This window comes from Ursus maritimus, unplaced genomic scaffold (genome assembly GCF_017311325.1).
Source record: "Ursus maritimus isolate PB19 unplaced genomic scaffold, ASM1731132v1 scaffold_7, whole genome shotgun sequence".
NCBI classification, from domain to species: domain Eukaryota; kingdom Metazoa; phylum Chordata; class Mammalia; order Carnivora; family Ursidae; genus Ursus; species Ursus maritimus.
In genome coordinates this window covers 50,812,767-50,838,114 of record NW_024426885.1, presented here as the reverse complement: position 1 = coordinate 50,838,114, position 25,348 = coordinate 50,812,767, and the positions used below count along the sequence as shown (strand labels likewise).

General features: G+C 39.2%; 2 protein-coding genes across 3 annotated transcripts in view; both read left to right on the top strand.

Annotated features, from left to right (window-relative positions):
* The window catches only part of KAT6B (lysine acetyltransferase 6B), a 178,046-nt gene that overhangs the window by 24,979 nt on the left and 127,719 nt on the right, over positions 1-25,348 (top strand). The window lies entirely within an intron of this gene.
* LOC121101318 (ATP synthase subunit f, mitochondrial-like) lies at positions 1,343-2,803 on the top strand. Its single transcript, XM_040624815.1, has one exon. It carries the CDS (start codon positions 2,429-2,431, stop codon positions 2,690-2,692), a length of 264 nt encoding a protein of 87 aa, XP_040480749.1. The 5' UTR covers positions 1,343-2,428; the 3' UTR covers positions 2,693-2,803.

Sequence of the window (25,348 nt, the reverse complement as noted above, 5' to 3'; positions counted from 1 at the left end):
ATCCTCACAAAGCATTTATACCAACTTATAAAATTACCTCTTTATTGGAATATTGTGTAATATCTTGATTTCAATTTAGCATGGCATGTTGGTTAGCAATAAATCTTACTGGGGTATGCATACAATCCTGCAGGCAGTTTGCAGAACATTGATCAAGTGCAAATTGTATGTATTTTTCTAGCTCCTGAAAATTTCAGAGCAAAATGAAATAAATAGATACCGACAAGACTGCCACTTTTTAGGTCGTTTTTAATCTGACATAAACATCACCATGTATCTTGCAGGAAGTACCTTGGCTCTTCTAAAATTCATTATTTGTGTTTTTGACTATTTTAAAGTTCCCCATTTTGTCTCTGATACACAACAGAAGCAAAGGAATGTGGTTAAAGCACGCACCTGGTAAAGTGTGCTTAATAAGCAGTTCATATTAGATAGGAAGGCTCTATAGAAAACATGTAAGAAGATACTAATATTAAACACTCAGTGCTTACTATGTACCAGGTAACACTGTACGTACTTACTATATACAAAATAATATTATATGAACTCTGAGAAATAAGTACTGTTATTAACGGAATTTTACAGATGAAGAAACAGGCCAGAGAAGGTACGTTTCCCAAGAGTGCACAGGACGTGTTGGAGCTGGTGTTTTAATCCTGGCACAAAGGTTGGAATATAGCCACAGCATCACTTTCTAGGCTTCTCCTTTACCTGGATGAAATCAGCACATATCTACAGAATTCTAACATATAAAGCACTGTACTAGGCACTATAGAAATTATAAAATATAAATGATATCCAAATGGTAATTAAGATTATCAATTGAAACATACCAAAACACGCAGCTATATGATTCCTTCTCAAATGACCAGTGTGGTAGTGTTCATTTACGGAGTGATTGAGATCATCTTTTCTATAGGAATGAATACTAACCACCAACGTTTCAGGGCACCTGGGTGGCTCAGTCGTTTAAATGTCTGCTCAGGTCATGGGCATCGAGCCCCACATCAGGCTCCCTGCTCGGTGTAGAGTCTGCTGCTCGCTCTCCCTCTGTCCCTGCCCCCTGCTTGTGTGTGTGCACACGCTGTCTCTCTCTCTCAAGTAAATACAAATAAAATCTTTAAAAAAATCACCAACATTTCTGTATTGCTTATCGTGAGGCAGGCACTACTTAAAGTGCTTTAAATATAGTTAACTTGCCTATGAGGTAGTCCTTCTTTTCATTCTTAGTTTACAAAAGAGGGAATTGAGGCACATGGGGTTAAAGGACTTGCCCAAGGTCACAGAGCTGTCGTGTAGTAGAGCCAGGATTCAAACCCAGGCATCTTGGCTCTGTAGCTTGTACACTTAACCACTATGGTACACTACCTCTTATTTGCCTCTTGAAGAAAAACTTCTTTTAAAGGTATTAAAGAGAGTTACACAGGTTTGTATAAACTTGGACCTCTAAGTGCCTTTTTAGTGTTCATTACAGGAGTGACTGAAAAGACTTAAAATTTATAGTATGACATCACATAAGGTGGCTTTTCCCAGATGATGTTCTGAGGTAGAATGAAGTACTCTTTGGAAGATGTTCATGATGCTAATAATGTTCTGAGATTCAAAGCCCCTGAGGAGTTCTGATATTTAACTTGCTTAACCCTCAGTTTCCCAAGATGGTTTGATGATGGGCCCTCCCCTCTGCCTTTCTCTTCACAACAACCATTCATTTGTCTAGACATCTTTGTGTTTGGTTGAGGAGTTTGGATTGTGCTGAAGTAAAGGTTATACAACTGATCTCTTTCCTCATTTCTCCCAAATACACATCCCAGAGGAAATCATTCATTAGTTGAAGTTGTAGTTTGTGGTTCAGAGAAGAAAACCAAAAAGCATCACATTCATTTCTTGTCTACCATGAATTAATTCAGTAAAACTGTTGTATGATAATTCTTCAACTAAAGAGTAAGATTTTAGAGTTGCAGGTGAACTTTAAGATCACCAAGTTCATGTGTTGTTTTTACAGGTTTATTTATCCATTTTAGAGAGCGTGAGAAAGTGCGGCGGGGAGGGGCCGTGGGAGAGGGAGAGAGGCCCAAGTGGACTCTGTGCTGAGTGAGGAGCCTGACTCGGGGCTCCATCCCATGACCCGAAGATTATGACCCGAGGCGAAACCAAGAGTCAGATGCTCAACCAACTGTGTCACCCAGGTGACCCCAAGTTTATGTGTTTTAAGCTAAGTTCCAAGGACTGTTTTCAGGGAGTTGTGAACCTCTAGGTTTTATGCAAATTGTTGGGCTTAGCTTATGATTATTTTTCTGGAGTTTCTCCCCTCTCCTCTCCTTCAACAAATCGTTGGACTCAGGCCAGTGGTTCCCAAACTTTGTTGCACATTTGAATCATCTGAGGAGCACTTAAAAATTCTGAAGCCCGGGACACCCAGGACTCCAAAATGGCGTCAGTAGTACCAGTGGAGAAGAAGCTCATGGATGTGAAACTAGGAGAGCTGCCTAGCTGGATACTGATGCGGGATTTCACCCCTAAGGGCATTGCCGGAGCATTTCAAAGAGGTTACTACCGGTATTACAACAAGTATATCAATGTGAAGAGAGGGGGCGTGGCTGGGATTTCTATGGTGCTGGCAGCTTACGTGCTCTTCAACTACTGTCGTTGTTACAAGGAACTCAAACACGAGCGGCTACGCAAGTACCACTGAAGAGGGCCCAGTGTGGAGGCACATTCGGCATTCCTGACCGTGACCTTTGCCTGGCACCCTTGAATCCTTTCATATCCTAATTCAGAATTAGCATCCACTAAAGATGACTGGTAAAAAAAAAAAAAAAAAAAAAATCTGAAGCCCAGATCACACCACATACCTACTAAATCAATGTTGAGGGTGGGAGCCAGGCATTAGAACTTCTTGAAAAGCTCCAGGAAATGCCGGTGTGCAGTGGAAGTTTGGGAATCCCTCCCCGGGCTAACTTTCTTCTGTAGACGTGCAGGAGTCTCGTCAGGTGGTTGAGGGAAGTCTAGGTTGTGCTAGTTGGGTGAAGCCCTGGTTTCTGCTGAAAGGGATCTTACAGATATTCTAAAGAAAAAGGCTCTGAAGCCAGAATGCTTAGTTCAGATCCTGACTTTCCTGCTGGCCAAGTTCAGTCTGTGCCTCAGTTTCCTCAGCCGATGAATGGAGATAATAGCACCAACTGAATGGGGATTGTCTGCTCCAACTGCATAGCCCTCAGATAGCGAGGTACTGAGCTTTTCCTAGGCCATGATAGGAGGGGCAGCTGAGCAGAGTCCAGGTTGTGGAAGGGGCAGCGGCCCTTCTGCTCTTGAGGGAAAAGTGTAAATTGATGTCTGTATCACCTTCTCATGAAGACCTTCTTTCCTATTGGACGCTTGCTCTATTCACATAGGCCATGAGTTGCTAACATCCACATTTCTGTGTTGTTGCTTCCCCACTTCTTGTTATTTACATAGTCAGAAAAAGAGTATGTTTTCAGAGTAATACATGTTTGCTGGATAGACTTTGAAAAATACAGAAAGGTTCAGGGGCGATACACCCTGACTGCAGATTTCACTCCAAAGATAAACACTGTTAAAAACTTTGTATGTACTTCCACTCTTTTTTTTCCTCCTACATGTATATATTTGTTAAAAAAGAGGACTGTATTAGCTATATACTTTTATATGTTGCTTTCTACATTTAAAATCTTTTGTGAGCCTTTTTCTATATTGTTGATTATCCTTTGCAGTGTGACTTTAAATGGCTGGAAGTATTGCCTCTGACATGTTTTCAACATGTGGGATATTCCTAACTGCTCTGCTATTACAGATAATACTGTAATATTATTACAGTTTTAGTTATTTATTCCTTCCTTACTTTATTTATTTATTATATATTTATTTGTTATTGCTACTAAAAATTTGTGCATATAGAGGTAATTATTTCCCATAGGGTAAATTATTGGAGGGGGTATACCGGAGCATAAACATGAATTCTTTTTCCAAGACTCTTGGAACATATTGTCAAAAAGTAGGCAGAGTATGAGAGGCTTTGGTCATCCACTTGGCTTCTTATCTTGCTAATGTGGTAGACGTAAGAGTGAACCCCTGTTACTTTCCTTTGCGTTTCTTTATGAATAACTCTAACATGTTTTGTGTTTAATAGCCATTGTTCAATAACTGTGTTTTGATTATCTCCCCATCCTTCTTCCCCTGGAGGCAACCATCGTCAACTTTTTCAACCATATTTAGTCATTTCTTCTGGAAGGTAGAGTTTTGTATTTTTAAACAACATTCTTACAATGCTATTTCTTAAGTTTCAACTTTAGACATTTTCTGTTGACTTCTTGCTGAGCAAAAATAAGGATAAAGTTCTTTCATACACATATTCCCTTCCCTTTCCCATTGCCTTTCATTTTTGCTTAGGACAGTATTTGTATTCAGTGTTTATACTTTTATAAGTATGTAAATATTACTCTGGTAGAACCATGAACTATACTGTATACTATTACCAATTTTTGTTTTTTTCTTGGTTATTTTTAGAATGTTCTTCCCAGTCTTGAATTAAGAGAAGGCATTTACTAATATTTCCTTTTGTTTTTTTTGGTTTGTCTCTAGTACTGTTATACTTAAGTCATTAAAATTGTAATTTTTCTTTTGGTAAATGGTATAAGGATCCGTTTTTTGTTCATTTGCTTTAATAGTGGACTAATTATTTCAGTATCATATAATTCTTACTTTCTGCACTAATTTATGATGCTTTTATAAAATTATATAGTAACTTTATATCTATCAGAAATCCAGATCTCTCTTAATACAGTTTCACTTTTGCCTTTGAAAATTTTAATTAAATTAACTTTCCAACTTTTATTTCACTTAACCTTATTTAACCTGTGGAGCTCTCTGTCTCTAGTTTTCCTTTGGAATGTTGGGGAGGAGGGAGGAAGCAAGATGCAAGTGGCCTCCATGGTACAGTATTCCCATTTCCAAGGATTGCTGGAATAGATATATCCTTGAAATCATTTGCCCCTTAAAGGGGCACTAGAGGGTCTTAGCTATCCCTGTATGTCAGCCAGCCTGTTTCACTAACTTCTTATGATCATCTTGTGAAACTGAGGGTTCCAAAAAGGGTTTATTTTAACTGATTAGCTATTAGCTTTAATGCTGTAAAAGTGCATTTGTCAGAAATGCTTGCTGCATTAAATCTGACACGGTTGGGAGAGAGTGGGTTTCTTGGTGGGCATACTTTGAACTGTTGTCTATCATACTCTGGCCCCTATCCTGCTGCCTGACCTTTCCAGCTACCTCACTCTCATTTAGTGTTGCTCAGAGATTTACACTGGGCTGTAAATTTCCTAAATTTACTTTTTAAAAACGGGTTTCTAATTTCATTCCATTGTGGTCAGAACATAGTTTGTATGATTTCAGTCCTTTTTCATTGATTGAGGCTTGCTTTATGGCTTTACCTGCGTTCTATCTGAAAAATGTTCTATGTGCACTTGAGAAGAAGATGTATTCTGCTGTTCTTGACTAGAGACATCTGTAAATGTCGGTTAGATCTAGTTGGTTTGTAGTGCTGTTCAAAACTTCTGTTTGTTGATCTTCTCCTTGATTATTACTGAAAGTATTAATACTGAATAGTCTGTTCTTTCATTATTGTCCATTTTTCTTAACCTGTCTTGAGGCCCTATTAGGTGCATATGTATTTATAATTGCTATATTTTCTTCATTTATTGAACCTTTCATAATTATACAATGTCTTTTTTTTTTCTAGTAACAACTTTTTTTTTTTAAGATTTATTTATTTGAGAGAGAGCGAGCGAGCGCGCAGGAGGTGGGGAGGGGCAGAGGGAGACGGAGAGAGACTCTCAAACAGACTGCAGAGCCCGACACAGGAGTCTATCTCACAACCCTGAGATCATGACCTGAGCCAAAACCCAGAGTTGGATCAGACGCTTAACCGACTGCACCATCCAGGCATCCCTCTAGTAACAACTTTATGTTAAAGTCTGTTTTCTGATACTCAGGTAGCCATTACTGTTTGCATGATATGGTTTTTTCTATGATGTTAATGAATACTAGTGATAGTGAAGATGCTTTGGGGGAATACTTCAATATCTCCCTGTTAAATGTGATGCTGGCTTATGCATTCATTATGTTAAAGAAGTTATATCAGGTGTGGATTTTTAATTTTACCGAATATCTTTTCAGGTTTTATGGAGATACGATTTTTCTCCTTTAATCTTTCATATGATTAATTATAATAACCAATTTCCTAATATTTAACCATCCTTACTTTCAGAGTATGAATCCCACATGTTCATGGTGTATTATTTAATGAGTGACAGTCCTTTGAGTAGTAAATTTTCCTGACATATTTTAAAATTTCAGTCTTAATGAATATACCTCTAGCATTTTATAAACATGTCTATTCAGTAAAGACGTGTTCTTATTAGTAAGCTTATTCCCTCTTGCCAGTCCTTTTGTTATGCTTATATTAGGGGACCAGAGTGTGTGTGTGTGCGCGCGCGCACGCACGGATGTGCATGGGCATGTTTGTGTGTGAGAGAGAGGGAGGGAGGGAGTGAAAGAGGGAGAGGGGAAGGAGGGGAAGAGAGTACATCATCATACAAGAGGGATAAAACACCATCCTAGGTTTTAGAAGCTGTGATGTATGTAATACATTGTAATGCATGGTATATCCAGATCTGTATTGTAATAAACTATAGTGTAATAATTTATAATTTAAAGTAATTATTTTTTTACCATTAAATCAAAACCAAGTATGTCTTAATGGGTGGTAATACTGAAGACATATGTGTGGCAGCATAATATGATTGAAAGAATATGGGCATTTAAAATTTAGTTTCTGACTTTTAAGAAGCTATAAAAGTAATACCTAATGTCAAAAATTTTAATGTATAAAGTAAAAAGTAAGAGTTGTTTTTCATTGGCCCTGTATGTTCTTCCCCTAAAACAGCCTTCCAGAGACAGCCATAGTTAGTGATTCGTATGTATTCTTCCAAGCCCTTTTAAAGCAGTTGTAAATAAATACTGTGTATACATTTGTATATATATTTTAACAAAAAATAGATTCATACTTTCGGTGTTTTTTGTTCTTTTGAAATTTGTTTTTTAGGTATATAAGAAATATATGAGTGCATTCTTCTTGGGAAAGTTCTAGTGATAGGAAGAAAACAATGGCCCATACAAACTCCCTGCGTTTCAGTCATCTCATCTGTAAAATAGGAATAAAAAAATACTCTTCATGGGGCTGCCAATTAGGATTTAATGAGATGATGTATTTAAGGCCCTAGCACAGTGTCTGTTCAATAAAAAAAGATGAGCTAGTTATTTTGAACATATATCAGCTCTGGAATTTTTAATGAAGCACAATTTGGCATATAACTGTATGATCTGACAGTGATCTTTTCACTTACTTTTGTCTTCGTTCAAGGCCCTGTAAAAAAGAGAAGGTCTTAAATATTTTCCTTCATAGCTTTTTGTGCTATCAATATGAGTTTAGTTTAATAGCAGAGGTCTTTTTTCCTTCTTTATTAATTATTTACATTATTCTTTCCCTCGTTCCCCTCACGTTATTAATCAGTTCATTGTTTTCAAACCAGAATGTGCCTCCTTCACAATTTCTGCCAGTTTCATATATTATATTAATTATATTCTTCATATTTCTTTCAGATTACCCCCCTAAACAGGTATAACAAATGAAATGCCACACATGAACCTTGGTTTCTGGACCAGATATTGGGGGATAATTAGATTAATTTAAATTTGAACCAAATATTAGGGGAAATTAAGGCATTAATGCTCTTACAATAATGACATTTTGGTTATCTGAGATATGTGCTTATAAGTTAGGATATGCATTCTGAAATATCTAATGGTGAAGTGTCATGCTGATGCAACTTACTTCTAAATGGTTCAACAACAACCATAACAGAGGTGTGTGTACACAAATATATACGTGTGAGTAGATTGTATGCGTAGAGATACTGACGTACATAAAGATATGAGGCAAAAATGTTAATTGGTGAATCTAGGTGAAGGGTATATAAGCATTGATTGTACTACTTCAGTTTTTTTGTAGACTCAATTTTTTCAAAATGTAAATTTGGAAAACTAAATGTAATTAGAATACTTATTAAAAATTAAATCACCTCACTTTCTTTACTTTAATAGATCTATTGAAAAAGGAAACTGTTATTACCATAAGTAGGAAACAAGCATTCCTTGTCATAAAGGATATAGAAGGTAACTGTAAAAGTTACTTTCAAAAATTTTATTAAAATGTGGCTGGGTACTTCTATCTGCCAAGGCTCTGAGTCTGAGGCCTGCTCTCTCAAAGGAACATTAGCAAACATTACAGAGGTGTTAAAGACATATTAGCACCAAACTGAGACCTCTCCTTGGCTTAATGAGAGAGTATGAAAGAAAATAGAAAAGGGAACAACAGCTTTATCACTCTGAGATTCAGGTCACCTCAAAGCATCACCATACTTGGGAAATACTGCCTCCATTGATTTAAGTGTAGTGTGTTAGGAAGAAAATAAACTTCTGTATTGAATTCTGTTTACAGTGCTCTTCTGTGTTGAATTATCATCATCATTTGGTAGTTTTGATCACTACAGATGCATGTTTAGCCGAATGGTATCCTGGCCAAAGGCAGATGTCAGATTTGCAGTCTGAATTGTCACTGGTTTTTTGCTCTGAAGTTGCTCTTGTGGTTGGGGTTTTGCTGGTTCGTTTTTTTTTTTCTTTCTTTCTTTCTTTCTTTCTCTTTTCTTTTTTCTTTTCTTTTCTTTTCTTTTCTTTTTCTTTTTCTTTCCTGCTATATTGTTCCTGCTGTTATTTGGAAGCCACTAGGTTGCTTTGCCTCTTGAACAATGAAAGGATCCAGATCGAGTCTGCCTCACATTTTGTTATCCCAGTACAAGACTCAATTGAATAAAACATATTACCCATCTGGCCTGGAAATCTCAGTGGCACTCAAAATAACTTACTAACAAGTTGTTGGATCATGATATCTTGATTTTCTGAAAGTTCAGCTTCTTTTTAGCTGTTGCTAAGAGAGAAATTTCATTGACATGAGGGACACGAGGACATGTCTGCATGCTGCCAGTTGTTTTATAGGCATTTGGCTCTGCCGCCTTGCAGATGGTTAGACTCTGGGTGGTGGGTAAATGTGTGCTGATTATCTTATTGAATTAAGGTAACCTTTTGTCGTTCATTGAATTCTGCAGACCAGTTGGTCAGTGAGCAGCTGCTCTGTGTGGCTTGGTTTGAGTTTTGAAGTACACAAAGACTATCTTAAAGGGTGGTCAGTCTAATCCAGGTATTCAACAAAGCAATAGTGAAAGCCTTCTTCTCTTTTGACACTGTTTTCTGTTCTGATGGAAGTGAATGAACAAAAACGTTTTTACTTTTTGCTCAATTAACTAAATGATTAAAGTAATGGTTTTTTGAGTGTTTGGCTGAATGCTTCCCAATTTTTTTTACCTAATGTTTTAAGTTGAAGAAAATACCCTAATATTTGATGTTAGAGCCTTCTAATTTAATGACAGTGTCTATGTTTGAAGATGCATGACAGTCTGATGGACTTGTTGTTTTTTAAGTTTATTTTCACAAATAGTCTGGAAATGAAAGCATGCCTCAGTGATGTCATTGCTTGGCAAATTCCAGCTGTGTAAATCTACCACATTTTTATATGGATTCTACCTCAGTTTCTGGAAACTGTTTCAGGAGGCTTCTTCTTTTTTCTTTCTTTTTTTAAGTAAATGTGGGGCTTGAACTCAGAACCCCAAGATCAAGAGTTGCCTACTCTACTGACTCAGCCAGTCAGCTGCCCCATGAGGCTTCATTTTTAATAAACGTGTCCTTAATTGTTTTTAGTAAATTGCTAAAATTTGGGGCTCATTTCTCCTTTAGGAAAATTTTTTCTTGGACTGCTCTTTTTGGTTTTACTCAGGGTACAGTGTAGGTGTCCTCAGAGAAAATGAATGCAGCCCCTCGATTTACTGTCCGAGAGAAATCATTTACTAGTGATTGGTGAGGAGCCATCTGATTTCTCTAGTTTGCTCCTCTGTTGGGCCTGGGAGACTTTTGATACAGAGCCCACTTTTTCATTTGGATTGATCATAATGCCTATCAACATTTAGTAAGCACATGTTCTCTACTGGGCACTGGACTCAGCTCTCTGTCCTTTCGTTCTATCCTCACAACAACTTTATGAGGCAGGTCGTATTAGCTCCATCTTAGAGATGACCAAACAGCCTCCCAGGGAGCGCAAGTAACTTGTCCCGCATCATGCAGCTAATTAGTACCTGGGCCATATTGGAGTCCAAGGTTCTTAGCCTCCAAGGCTCAAATTCTATTCTTCCCTGCTGCTGCTGTTGTTTTCAAGATTTCTTTATGTGTTTGAGAGAGAGAGAGAGAGAGAGAGGTGGTGGGGGTCGGCAGAGGGAGGGGGAGAGAATCTCAAGCAGACTCCTCCCTGAGCTGAAATCAGGAGTCGGATTCTCAACCGCCAGACGCCCCTGCCCCTGCCCGACTGTAGTTTTAAGGAAGGTCAGTCTTGTTACTGAGCTAGTTTTTTGGTCAAACTTAAAGGCAAACTAAAAGTTCTCTTTTAGGGTTTCAGATTCTGTGTCGATGCATGTCATAATTATGGTAAAAATAATAGAACAACAGTAAAAGACTTTTTTGAAGTGTGAACCCTGTCCATAATCTTAGCACCCTAACACAACTTTTTGGTTTTTGGTTTTCTCTTCCAGATTTGTCTGTGTGCTTGTCCTTCTCCGTAACTATAATCAAAGCATATCTGCAACTGTCTTCTGCTTTTGAAAAAACACTGTTATTTCATAAATGTTTTCCATTTTATTTTATTTCTAGAGTTTATTTATTTAATCTCTGTACCCAACGTGGGGCTCAAACTCACTACCCCAAGATCAAGAGTCACATGCTCTTCCAACTGAGCCAGCCAGGCAGGCCAGTATTTTCCATTTTATTTATTTATTTATTTTTTTAAAGATTTTATTTATTTATTTGACAGAGATAGAGACAGCCAGCGAGAGAGGGAACACAAGCAGGGGGAGTGGGAGAGGAAGAAGCAGGCTCACAGCAGAGGAGCCTGATGTGGGGCTCGATCCCATAAGGCCAGGATCACGCCCTGAGCCGAAGGCAGACGCTCAACCGCTGTGCCACCCAGGCGCCCCCCAGTATTTTCCATTTTAAATGTCAGTCTTTAAAAAGGCTTTTCCTGATCTTTTGAACCTCCCATCTAAATGAAGTCTCTTTAGTAATTCTAAGGAAGTGCCCTATATTTTTTCTTATTAGCCCTTTTTACAGTCTATAATTATGTATTTATTTGTCTCATTACTTTTTAACTTCAGTTGTCCCCTCCAGATGGAAAAGCTCCACAAATACAGAGACCATATCTCTTTGCTCACCTCTGTTGAATGAGTGCAAGTAGTTACATTATTTATTAGCTAAAATTGGGTTTCCGTTTGTCTCTTAACTCCAACATAGAAACACACAATCTGTCCAGAAACTATTGGACAGATTTTCACCAAATTTGGAGGGCTTTTGGAGAGTGTGTTTAAGATGATCAGGAGACATATGTCATATGTCTGTGTTAGAGGTACTATAGAGACATTTTAAATGTGAGACCTAAATTCAGAGTCCTAAGGTTAGGTTATTAAAATGGCAGGCCTTGGTTTGCATTTCAGTCGAAAGCTGCTCACTTGGGTTACTCTGTATCTTGATTTAGGATGAACAGTGGCAAGAATCTATTTAATGATGACCAATGGGTCTCCCTATCAGATACCAGCTAATTTCAAATAGATCCATTTGATCTCCATTTTCATTTTGCTTGTTTGAACTTAAATTATCTATTGAAAGATTATTTTAATTGCTATTTCTCTCCTGCGAAACACTTTTATGAACTAGTGAAACAAATTAAGCATTGCAAATGTTTGTAGTATAAAAGACATTAGGATTTGTCACTATTTGAGACTAGAATTTGGTTGCAAGAAGAGACTGTGTTACACGTAACCCTGTGGGGTATATAGTGATTATTAGGAAAGTCTAAAATAAATCAGATACTTTAGGTGAGTAAGAAAGCCAGCTGCCTAGTATTATAAAAATCTTACTAGAATAATGTGTACATATCTGCAGATGGAAAAAAAAATAGGAAGAGTCAAATTAAAACAAAAGTCATTTTTAATATTTGACATTTAAAAGAAGAGTTTTGAATTGAGGGGGTGGAAGATCAGCCTTTGAGTCTTAGGAGAACAAATGGAAACAGGAGTTAATTTCAGTCACCCTTCACTCTAATTCTGCAGGCTTCGTACCATGTACCGCTGCTGCCAAGGTCTGCTTATTTCTTCTGTAAGCTCACTGTTCTCCTGCCCCCCCACCCCACCCCAAAGGATTCTTCCACAGTCCGTCCTTTCTCCTTCGTACTGTCCCATGTCATGATCCGAGTAGCAGAATGTTTGCCAAGTAACCACAAGCTCTGGAACCTGTGCTGAACATGAAACCAGCAGTTAGATGTGCCTCCTGTCCTGGCGGTGTCCACACATGGCTGTGTGTCAGGCTGAGGCCGGAACCAGCAGCACGAGAAGGCAAGTACCACTAATACAGATTAGCAGAGGATACAGCCCTCAAGTAGCCACATGTTCCACGGTCGTAGCATCCTAGCAGCCTTTTTGTTGCCTCTGCTGCTGCTTTTTTTCTTTTAATTGAGGTATAATTGGCATATAACATTACATTAGTTTCAGGCGTGCAACATAATGGTGGGATATTTGTATATATTGTGAAATGGTCACTGCAACAAATCTAGTTAGCGTCTGTCACCGTATGTAGTTACAGAGTTTTTTTTTCTTGTGGTGAGAACTTTTTCACCTCCCCTTTGACAGTCTCCTTGCCTCTAGTAATTTCTCCTTTTCTGAACCATTGTAACATTATGATCTTTATTGTCTGTCTTCCTCATTGGTACTATCTGTAACTCCTCTGTTCTATGGGTCTTGACACTCTAAGCTAGTTGGAAGCTCTTTGGAAAGGGAGACTGTGTCTTTTTTTTTTCTTTTAATTTTTTAAAAGTTTTTATTTTAATCATGTGCTTATCATGACAAATGCACTCCTTAATCCCTCTCACCAGTTCACCCATCTCTCGCAACCACCTCTTCCCTGGTAACCATCAGTTTGTTCTCTATAGTTAAAGAGTCTTTTTGTTGGTCTGTCAGTCTGCCTTTCTCTTTTTTCCCCTTCGCTCTGTTGTTTCTTAAATTCCACATGAGTGAAATCGTATGGTATTTGTCTTTCTCTCACTGACTTATTTCACTTAGCATAATACTCTTCTAGCTGCATCTAGTTGTTGCAAATGGCAAGATGCTATTCTTTTTTATGGCTAAATAATATTCCATTCATCATTTGATGGACACTTGGGCTGCTTCCACATCTTTGCTATTGTGTATAATGCTGCTATAAACATAGGGGTGCATATATCCCTTTGAAATAGTGTTTTTGTATTATGTGATTGCTGGGTAGTAGGGTAGTTCTATTTTTAACTTTTTGAGGAACCTTCATACTGTTTTCCAGAATGGCTGCTTCAGTTTGCATTCCCACCAACAGTGCAAGAGGGTTCCTTTTTCTCCACATTCTTGATAACACCTGTTTTTTGTGTTTTTGATGTTAGCCATTCTGACAGGTGTGAGGTGATACCTCATTGTAGTTTTGATTTGCATTATTGATGATAAGTGACGATGAGTATCTTTTTTTTTTTTTTAAGATTTTATTTATTTATTTGACAGAGATAGAGACAGCCAGTGTGAGAGGGAACACAAGCAGGGGGAGTGGGAGAGGAAGAAGCAGGCTTCCAACGGAGGAGCCTGATGCGGGGCTCGATCCCAGAACTCCGGGATCACGCCCTGAGCCGAAGGCAGACGCTTAACGACTGAGCCACCCAGGCGCCCCAGCTTTTCATCTTCTTTGAAGAAATGTCTGTTCATGTCTTCTGCCCGATTTTTAATAGGATAATTTGTTTTTTGGGTATTGAGTTGTATCAGTTCTTTATATATTTTGGATACTAACCCTTTGTCAGATATGTCATTTGCAAATATCTTCTCCCATTCAGTAAGTTGCCTTTTAGTTGCCCTTCGTCGTTGATTTTTTCACTGTGCAGAAGCTTTTTATTTTGATGAAGTCTCGATATTTTATTTCTGCTTTTGTTTCCCTTGCCTCAGGATACCTGTCTAGAGAAAAGTTGCTATGGCTGATGTTAGAGAAGGTACTGCCTGTACTCTCCTCCAGGATTTTTATGGTTTTAGGTTTCACATTTAGCTCTTTAATTATTTTGAACTTACTTTTGTCAGTGGTGTAAGAAAGTGCTCCAGTTTCATTCTTTTGCTTGTAGCTGTCTGGTTTTCCCTACATGATGTATTAAAGAGCCTGTCTTTTTCCCATTGGATATCCTTTCCTGCTTTGTGGAAGATTAATTGGCCATATAATTGTGAGTTTATTTCTGGGTTTTCTGTTCTGTTTCATTGATTTATGTATCTGTTTTTGTGCTGGTACCATACTGTTTTGATTATTACAGCTTTGTAATATAACTTGAAGTCCAGAATTGAGATGCTTCCAGCTTTGCTTTTCTTTTTCAAGATTGCTTTGGCTATTCAGGGTCTTTTGTATTCCATGCAAATTTTAGGATTCTGTGAAAAATACAGTTGGTATTTCGATAGGGACCACATTAAATCTATAAATTGCTTTAGGTAGTATGAACAGTTCAACAATATTTGTTCTTCCAATCCATGAGCATGTAATGTCTTTCCGTTTCTTTGTGTCATCTTCAATTTCTTTCATCAATGTTTTAAAATAAGTTTTCAGAGTACAGGTCTTTCACTTCTTTGGTTAGGTTTGTTCCTAGGTATCTTAACTGTTTTTGGTGCAGTTGTAAATGGGTTTGTTTTCTTAGTTTCTCTTCTTGCTGCTTCATTATTGGTGTATAGAAATGCAGCAGATTTCTGTAGATTGATTTTGTATCCTGTGACTTTACTGAATTTATCTATCAGCTCTAGCAGTGTTTCGGTGGTCTTTCAGGTTTTCTGTATATAGTATCATGTCATCTGCAAATAGTGATTTTACTTTTTCCTTAGTGGCTTCGATGCTTCTTTTTCTTTTTGTTGTCTGATTGCTGGGACTAGGACTTCCAATATGCTGTTGAATAAATGGGTTGACAGTGGACATTCTTGTCTTATTCCTAACCTTAGGGTTTAAAGCTCTCAGTTTTTCTCCATTAAGAATGTTGTTAGCTGTGGGTGTTTCATTTTTGGCCTTAATTATGTTGAGGTATGTTCACTCTAAACCTACTCTGTTGAGGGTTTTTATCATGAGTGGATATTGTACTTTGCCAAATGCTTTTTCTGCGGATAGAGACTATGTCTTAAACTTATTTTTATCATCCATGCTGCCTACCACAGGAACGTGCTTGATTCAGTTTTTTAAAAAATTACAGAATCTCAGAGTTGAAAGAGACCTTATGGGCCATGTAGCTGAACCCATGCTTGAATTGCTTCTGCAGTCCTCACAAATGGTTATGTAGCGTCTGCTGAAATATTGCAAGGTTGGGAGCCCCTATGCCCAGAAGCAGTTTTTGTCTTTAGGGTGTGTTATTGTCTATTTGTATATTTGGAGCTGCTCTCTGCTGTGGGTCCAAATAGGGCTGAACAGGAGGGAGAAGGGAACTACTGAGTACCTAGACATGCCAGACACAGTCCTGGACATTTCACTTACCTTACTGGTTTGTGTGTGTGTGTGTGGGGGGGGGTTGGTTGGTTTGTTTTGTCTAGGTTATTTATTTATTTATTTATTAGAAAATTTTTTAAAAATTGTAATTCCAATGTATTTAACATACAGTGTCATCAGTTTCAGGTGTACAGTATAGTGATTCCAACAATTCTGTATATTACCCAGTGCTCATTATGATAGGTGTTACGGTTGTTCTTGCTTTGTTTTGCTTTGTTTTTTGGAGAGAGGGAGAAAGAGTGGAGTGGGGGGTGGGGAGGGGCAGAAGGGGAGAGAGAATTTTACGCAGGTGGAGCCATTGGGCTCCATCTCACAACCCTGAGATCATGACCTGAGTAAAACTAAGAGTTGGACGATTAACCAGCTGAGCCACCCAGGCACCCTGGTGTTTAGGTTACCTTTAATAAAGGATAATTTACTTCCTCCTCACTTCTGTTGAGGAGCCAATTTTCCTTTTAGGGGTTTAAAGGGCCTGCCACTCAACTCTCCTGTAGCACCCTCTCCTCTCAGATGGACTACAGAATGCATACTGTCCTCACTAAACGTATGAGGAAATTGAGGCCCAGAGAGGTAGGGTCACACATAATAGGAGTCAAACCCCATCTTCTGACCGCAGAGCTAGTCCTTTTTTTAATACCACGGTGGGCTTTCCTTTCAAGCTGAGGATGTGTATCTTTCCAGCACTGTAAACCTCCTTGTTCGGGGATGTTAAACCATCTTGGTCTTACTCATTGTGGTAACCTTCAGGAGTGCTCATCTCAGGGTGAGTGTTAATGTTGAATGCTTCCCCGTTGTGACTACGTACTGTACTGTGCTTCCTGTGGAAGAGAAGGGGTCTTACTGACTGGTACCTATCAGTGTGTAGTCTTACCCAGGGATGTCATTGACATATGGCCACTTCTCTTTTTCAGCAGTTTATTTATTAATTCTTTCCTTCGTTCATTCAAAAATATTTATTGAGTGCATACTCTGAGCCAAGCACTGTTCTCAGAGACACCCCTGCTTTCATGGAATTTATATTCTAGCGGGCAGATGACGATAAGCAAATAAACCAACAAGGTAATTACGGACTGTGTTAAGTGATGTGAAGGAAATCTTGAGCCAAGGGAGACAGAAAAACCAAGGAGTGAGGCTGTAGACATCATGCTCTGGAAGGTTCCTGAGGAGAGATGAAAGGATGAGAAGGGGTCAGCTGTGGGAAGCGCTGACAAGCTCCTGGAGGGAAGGCTTCAGTAATTGTGTTTGAGGAAGAAAAAGGCATCTCATGCTAAAGCAGAGAGACCCTTGGAAGGGCAGCAGAGAGTTTAAAGCTGGGGAACAATACAACCCGGGTTGTGTTTTTAACATCACTGAGAGGCATGACAATTAAATGAAATGTGTGTTTCTGGATTGGGAAAAAAAAGTTGCTTTAAAGGACAGTATTAGGACAAAGGGCAGAATTAGACTATGCACCAGATATTAGTTAATAGTATTATATCAATGTTAAATTTCCTGAATTTGATAATCCATTGTGGTTATGAACAGAATGCCCCCATTCTTAGGAGGGGCAAAGGGTCATGATCTCTGCAGCTTACTCTCAAATGGTTCAGGATAAAACAGGAGGAATCAGAGATGGCAAATTGTTAAGGGCATATGTGTGTTTATTGTAATATTCTGGGTTGAAAGTTTTTCAAAATAAAACTAAAGGTCACTGAGTCTGCTGTGTGTGGGAGAAGTTATGGGGGCGAGAGAGGCAGGCAGGCGGCCGGCAGGAGGCTGTTGGGATGATGGCTGCATGCACTGGGGTGTCACAGTGGAGAGGAAGAGAGGAGGACAGATCAGAAATGTGTTTTGGAGGGGGAATTGGCAGAGCTTGCTGATGGATTGGATGTGGTGGCCAACGAAAGAGGGGAACATAGATGTTGCCCCTTGGGGCTCCCTGATTGTTATGGACTGAATTCCAGTAGCTTTCACCCCCAATCTGTTTTACTCCAGCCTGCCCCTCTCTGGGTAGTTACCACAGGGATTCGTTTCGCAGGTGAGGGGAGGCTCAGGGAGGAGAAGTGACTCCTTCGAAGTCAGCAGATACGGGCAGAAAATTTACTTTTTTAGAAAATTTACTTTCTTTACCAAGAAAAGCCAAAATACAAGCATAGGATTAGTGCTCTTCAAACTGAATTCTTTGCCATTAGGTGGTTGTGAAATCAGTGTAGTGAATGACTACTTTATCATTAAAGAAAGAAACAAACCGAATAAACAGCATGTTCCGTGTAAGAAAGGTGTAAGTAAGGTCTCATGGAACTTGTTTTGGTTAAATATGTATATGTCTATATACTAGATCGTAAGATAAAATATATTTTTTACTTTGAGTTAGAGTCAAAAGTTGGAAAGACATGCAGAGAGGATTATTGTAAACAGAGGTCTTGCAGTTCCCATGGGAATAAGAAAGCAAAAGACAAACTCACTTGGGTGGCTACTGTTGGCTGTCCTATGTTGTTTATTTCTTTAATGATTGATGAGCTATAAGTCAGTGTTTTCTTAGTTGACTTCTTAGTCATCCTTTACTTTCAGTCTTAAAGTCAACAAATACCGAGTGCTTTCTGTGTACCAGGCATTGTTCTTGGCAGTAGGAGTGAGCAGGACAGACATGGCCCTCAAGGAGCTTACCTTTAAATATGTTACCAAGTAAAACCAAAATATTCCTTCCGCTGTATTAACTGATAGGTGCTTTGATTCAGTAGGACTTGTCTGGGAAGGTGATGTTTTGAGTTCAGACCTGACAAACTGAAGATCCTGCTTTGCCTCAGGGAAAAGCGTCAGAAGCGGCAGCCCAGGTCAAAAGCCTTGAGTTGCAAAGAAGCCACTGGTGTTAGGAGGACAGAAATATGGTGCTTGAAACTGTAGTGTAGGGATCGGGGGAGAGTGGAGGGAGAGGAGGTCAGATTTAAGATATTTGTTGGAGATAAAGCCAACAGGACTTAATACATGGATTGGATGTAGGATTTAGAGTGAAGGACTTAAGGATCAATCTGGGTAGATAATGGTGCTGTTCACTGGTAGGGAGGGCTGGAGGCTGATAGAAAAATGTGATTTGAGAGAAAAAGAAATCTGTAGTTCTGTCTGGCCATGAAGTTGAACGGCCTCTTGGGCATCCATAAAGAGGCTCATTGGGGTCAGTTCGATAGTCAGGATCTTGGGTAAGAGGTGTGGACTAGAAATAGAAATTTGAGACCCATGAATATACAGCTGGCGTGGGGCTGACGAGTTTACCTGAGTTTACCTGGGTGAAAGGGTGGATCAGAAGAGCAGAGGCCTGAGGCCGGATTGCCAGGACAGGTAAGAGAAAGGAGCAACAGTGACAAAAGAGGAAAGCCTTGTGGGAGAGAAAGTGTTTTGTGGAGGGGGGGTGCTTAATATTAATTTTTGTAGAGTTGACTCCCTACTTTTGAGCTCTAGACCTACTAGCAGTAAGGAAAGTTACTGATTTTGAGAACTCACTCCTCTGTGTAAGATATATGTGGTTTTGATTTTAAAATGTTTTATTGAATAAATTGGTGATAATAGTACTCATTTCGCAGAGCTGTTCAGTAAATTAAATTAGTTAATACACAGAGGGTGCTTCAGACAGTCCCTGGCACACAGTAAGAACTCAGTCACTGTGAGTTGTTAGTGGCAGTGGTGCTTATTATAAGAAATCAATTCAGGCCTAAGGTCTAGATTCCAGATTAGTAGAGAAGAAAGATAGTAGTAGTGCTGGCTATTCATCTGAATGTGTTATGTGATAATCAATTTTGTTTAGCTGAGCAGCATATTAAAGCAGTCTTGAACAATGAGGGGACCTTGTTACTAGATTGCCATTAAATGGTGACAGTAAGTGACCCTAAAAATCAAAGTAATGGAAAATGGTCGTCTTTTTCTGAAACATTTAATTTGCTGTTTCTTCCTCACATACCATCCTTCGTTACTTTCAAGGTCGGGGAGATTGTAATTTTTACTATATTGCTACATCTTCACACAAATTATCATCTGAAGAAGCTTCTTTGAATTGACAAATGAACTCTCTTTTCCTTCCCAGGAGGAACTTGTTAAACCAATAAAGTTCAAAATTCTAATTCCCATTCCTTACTAGTGTGTACCATTTTCTTCATCTCGAATAAACATACAACCTCAAGCATCCTACTAGGCAAATAGATTCCTTTTTAATTAGTGGCTTTATACACAGAATTTTATCATCGTGAAATTTATAAACCAAAAGGGAACAAATATTTACACTTGAAACTTCATGTCAACATTGCTCTGAAAATGTAAATGTATCTCCCATGTTTCTGCTATAGCAGTAGAAAAATAAGCTTCAACTTCTTAGGAGTGTGTCTGCTCTGTTAGGTAGGGAATGTGGAAGAGCTATGTAAGTGTTCTTTCTTTGTGACGGGCATTACTTTTTTTCCACACAAAGACTTGGTTTTTTTTTTGTTTGTTTTTTTTTTTTTTAAAGCTAATCCTCACTTTTTGTTGTTTTTTGTAGTACTATTTTGTAGGCATCCAAGACAGAATTTTATTTTGAGGAGTTACTGCTTTTGTAGTTATCATAGAGAATTATTTCTCAATTTATGTAGACCTTTTGTTCCAAGGCAAAATTAAGCCAGCCACAAGGGTTTCTGGGAACAGAATAATGTAGAGCTAAGGTTTTGTGTGTCAGTGTGGGTAGTCTAATGCTGTACAAACGAAGATTTTAAATGATGTCTGAGTATGTAATGGTTTAAAGATGCCAATCAAAATGAAAAAGCTAGTTAAAATACATTGAGATACTTTAGAAAAGGGGAGATGATTTTGCCCAGATTTCGGCGATAAATAATTTTTTTCATGGCTGTACTACAGTTTTGATCAAGCTGCATTAAGTGGCTTTGCCTAATTTCATCTATTACATGGTGGTTATACTTTGCCTGCATCCCTAAATGATTTTACGTCACTAAGGTTAATAAAATATATTTAGTATACTAACCTGTTTTTCAAAGCATCAGAAATAATTAAGGTGAAGGAATAGGTAAACCTTGTGTCTAGAATGAATAATTTGGTTATAAATATCCTAGAAGCTAAGGAGAAAAGAGAATGATGTGGGAATGATGTGGTTTTTAAGATTTTCATCCTCAGACAAGGCAGCATAGAAGTTTGAGAAGAAAGAATTTTTTCCCTGCTTTTTCTGAATTTAAAGGCAATTTATTTTGGATTCTAATCCTGTATAGTCAACAATGAGTAATACCGTTGACAGTCTTTCTTCCCACTCTTCTTTCTCCTTTTCCCCAAAAGGGAAACACCTGATTGTAAAAATAATGCATGCTGTTTATATAAAGAGAAAGATTTCAGACAAGTTAGAAATACATGTATAGAAATGAAGTTTCCTTGAATGATGCTACTTCTCAGTTCACAGAAAGGGGCAACATTAAATCGTTACTCACCGAAGGAGTGTTTTTTTGTTTTGTTTATTTATTTATTCATTTAATTTTAAGTAGGCTCTGTGCCCAACATGGGGCTCGAACTCATGGCCCTGAGATTGAGAGTCTCATGCCCTACAGACTGAACTAACCAGGTGCCCCAGTGGAGACATTTTTGTAAGGGGTTTTGATGATAATAAGTTTAGCAGACATTTATTGGACATCTCAGATTTGCTCATGTTAGGAACATAGAAATGAGTAAGAGAACTCTTTCCCCTAAGAAGCTCAAGGATTCATGGGGTTCACTTACATTCAGTATTTCATCAGATATTCCATATTTATTCACTTAGTATCTAATATGGGTATAGTAGAGTGTTCAGCTGGGATCTAGTAGGGTGGGTGCGTCAGTAACGAACTGCTAATGCTGATGTTGTGTGCTGAGTGCCTGGGCTTGTAGTGGACGAATGACCTTGAGAGCACAAAGGAGAATTTTGTTTTGCTGGGGAAGGCTTTGCAGAGGGAGGAACTTTCAGGTTGCAAGTGAGTATCAGAGGGCAGCAGATAGCCCAAAAGTGGGAGGGCGTTCTAGGCAGAGAGAACAGTAAGCCCCGAGTTTTGGAGGCGTGATCCATCCAGATTGCCTGCGTGAGCAATGGTGAGTCGCGGACGGCCGAGCAGAGCGTATGGCTCAGAGACGTGTGTGGGAGACGAAGCTGTGAAGATGGTAGAGTTGTGTCCAGAAAAAAAAAATTGGGCCTTATTCTGTAAGTCGGCTTTTAAGCAGAGGAGGAAAGAATTATGTTTGAGGTACAAAACAGGTAGAAGCGTGAAACTCGATTGTGGGTCTGGGGATTAAGATGCTAAGTGAGGTAAGGGAGAACCGCTGTAGCGCAGCAACTGTGTGGGTTGAGAGGATGGGTCAAAATGCAGAGACGTTTCTGATCTGAATGGTCGTGAGATGAGAGCCAGGAGTCTGAGGCGTGATGGTTGCGGAGAAGAGAACTGGTCTCTGGGAATACCGACATTCGACGAGTAGCCCAGGAAGGGGGCCTGTTCGTTATTCCTGTGTATTCTGGGCTGTTTTACTTCCATTTTGTTCCCTCTAAGTAGTAATTGTATTGGTAAATAATCTTTTCTTTAAATTAATTTTTATTAAATATGAAAATTGCTGCCCTCAGGACCTGTTCCAGGGATCAAACCCATGATGTTGGTGTTCCCTGCCACATTCTAACTGAGCTAACTAGCCACCAACTAGCCCCCTGTATTAGTAAATATCTTAGCAGAAATTTTACTTTTAACCACATGATACCTCCTTATCTAATACGTATAGATCTTTGTCTTTAAGACTAAATAAAGCCTCTTTACAATACAGTCAAACTCATCTAAAAAACTTTTTTTTTTGGAAGAAATCATGATGAAGTACTATGTGCCACTGTAACCTCCACGTACCCTCTCCTCGTTCAGGCAGAGTGGTGCACTGTTCAGGGTGTTCTAGTCCATGCCCCGCATCCCTGGGCCAGAGGCAGTGGGAGTCTTTGGGCTGATGCTAGTTGTGGATACTGGCTTCTCCACATTTGAACTCTGTGACTCTGGGCCTTTTCCTTTATCTTGAAGTCACAGTCTTCTCATCTGCAAAGTGGAAAGATTAGTATCTGTGGAAGCTTCAAAAGAAAAAGCATTTGTTAATTCAGACCGGAATATCTCCAAGAAAGCTACCTGACATTTTGAAGAGGCCATTTTGTGGTTGTAGAGTTGATGTTCACACCTGTTTCCTGACCATGGAAAACAAACTATTCGCCTTTCAGCTTTTAAAAAATTACCCAGCTGTATACCTAGCAAAGGCTCCTACCCCATGTCTGACCCAAGCCTTATTCATCCCTGAGCCTTTTTTTTCCCCCTTGTTTTCCTTGGTAAAATATACATACCTGCTGTAAACAAAACAAACAAACAAAAAAACCACAAAAGAGAACAGTTTACTTTTTTAAGTTGTTTCCCATGAGTACTTTAAGCCCGGAGTGACCTGCTGACTCTTAAGTCTCACAGTTAATATAAGTTAGGGATATGTTCACCTCAGATAATGGGGACCTTCAGTGGAGATTGAACATGTGGGAGTTCTTTGTCTCTTGCAGCAGTCATGGGGAGGACGCTGAAGTGGGGCGCCAGCTGCCTTTGCTGTCATAGTGCTCTCCAGAACCAGGGCCTTTGCATGTCTCAGCTTCACCAACTTTAGCATAGAGGTTTTTCTCATGCTCGTCTCCTTCTCACAAAGTAAATTATTATTATTTTTTAAAGATTTTATTTATTTATTTGAGAGAGAGGAGGAGAGAGGGAGCACAAGCAGGGGAAGGGGCAGAGGGAAAACAGGACTGGATCCCAGGTCCCTGGGATCAAAACCTGAGTGGAAGGCAATGCTGAACCAACTGAGCCACCCAGGCGCCCTTCTCACAAAGTAACTTCTTTGTGTTTACGCACCAGTTCTTTGTTCCAGCAGGGAACAGAGGGAATGGGCCAAGGGTAACAGCAAAAGCTTTCTCCTGTTGAGGCTTTTCCTTCATATTTAGTAAATGAGGCAGGCCGCTTCCCACCAGCGGCTTTTATTTCATTATCCTGAGCTGAGTCACAAGGTCATCCCCTAGCTGAGGTAGTGAGGGAGGCCAAGAATTTAACTTTCCAGTCTTCTTGGTTAGAATGCGAAGGAGAAGGTGGTGGAGTGTGTTTTTATCAGTCTACGTAGTATCTACTCTTCTTAGGGCAGTATTATCTTGATATAGTTACCAACTTCTGGATCTTACCTAGGGTGACTGGTGTCCTGGTTTGCCTGGGACTGAGACATTTCCTGGGAGGTAAGCCTTTCAGTGCCATAACCTGGACAGTCTGTAGGAAAACCAGGATGATTGTCACCTTCATCCTGTCCTATTCTCTTTATTAACTGTGTCATCTCTTGAGTATGGAGCCGCCTTCACTAGGCTTACAAAAACTGAAAAAATAATTTAATAATATAGGATAGTAACTTAATTATAAATTATATAAAATCATGACTGAACTATTAAATAATATTTTAATAATTTACAATGAGAAATAAATGATACTGAGTCCGTGGAGCAGATTGGAAGCAGCGCTCCATGTTGCTTAGTGCTGTGAGATTTTGACCTGGTGTCTTGGGGCTGCAGTGTTACCCAACTCTAGGGGGCTTTGTTCACAGCCGCCTAGACCTGATTCTGCCGTACTTTTGATTAATTGACTGCTTATACTGAAAAGAACTGTACGTCGTCTCCGGCAGGGTACGCGTGTTAAACTCTGTTGCAGGCGTGCACTCGCTAGCACGCACGTGGGGTAGACTGTTAGACACAAGAGGCCCTGGTGACGCCAGGCTTCCTGCTGAGGTTGATCTTGAAAGCAGCCCTAATGTAGACCCTTCGTAGGTGGCACGGTTGGGAGAATAGGATCAGAAAGAACCCTTTTTCCCTTCTCCACCCCTCTACCTGAAGCTGAGACATGGGCTGGATGTGTCTGCTGGGCCTCCAGGAGTCAGGAGGATCCTCCCCTTCACTTCACTTACAGCCCAGAGTTCTCTTCTTCAAGATTTTCCTCCGCTGTCTTCCCTTCGCTGTTTGAACAGAGTCCTCTTACTTCTCCTCTTACTGTTAATAGGAACCTGGCTCACTGGCTTCTTTCCTTAACCTCATCCTAAAACTGGGATGCGTATTTAATATTTTCTTGCATGTTTGACGTTTAGTTAATATTTAACGATAATTTCATTCTGTAGCCATCCTCTTATCTGATATCTTGGAACTAGTCCCTATGCTTCTCAGTTCTAGCCTCTGATGATTAAGTTTTGTTAAAAAAAAAAAAAGGTGTGCTATTCGGACATACTCTCTTATTGGTAAAGGCGTTACTTAGTGTGTGACTAATGCTCTTCGTCTGTAACCAGTTGTTCCACCTCCTGAGCACCGACGTAATTCAGAAAGAATTCTCTCTTTGTTAAAGGCCTTTTCTACGTGGGCCACATGTTTCCAGACCTTGAATTTCATAGTAATTTGTGGTTTTTTAGGTATGTCAATAGAGATGCTATAGCCAGAATGCCTGGATTCTGTTAGATAAACATTTTGTAAGATTGCTTACTGTAAGAAATTGTCTTTGTT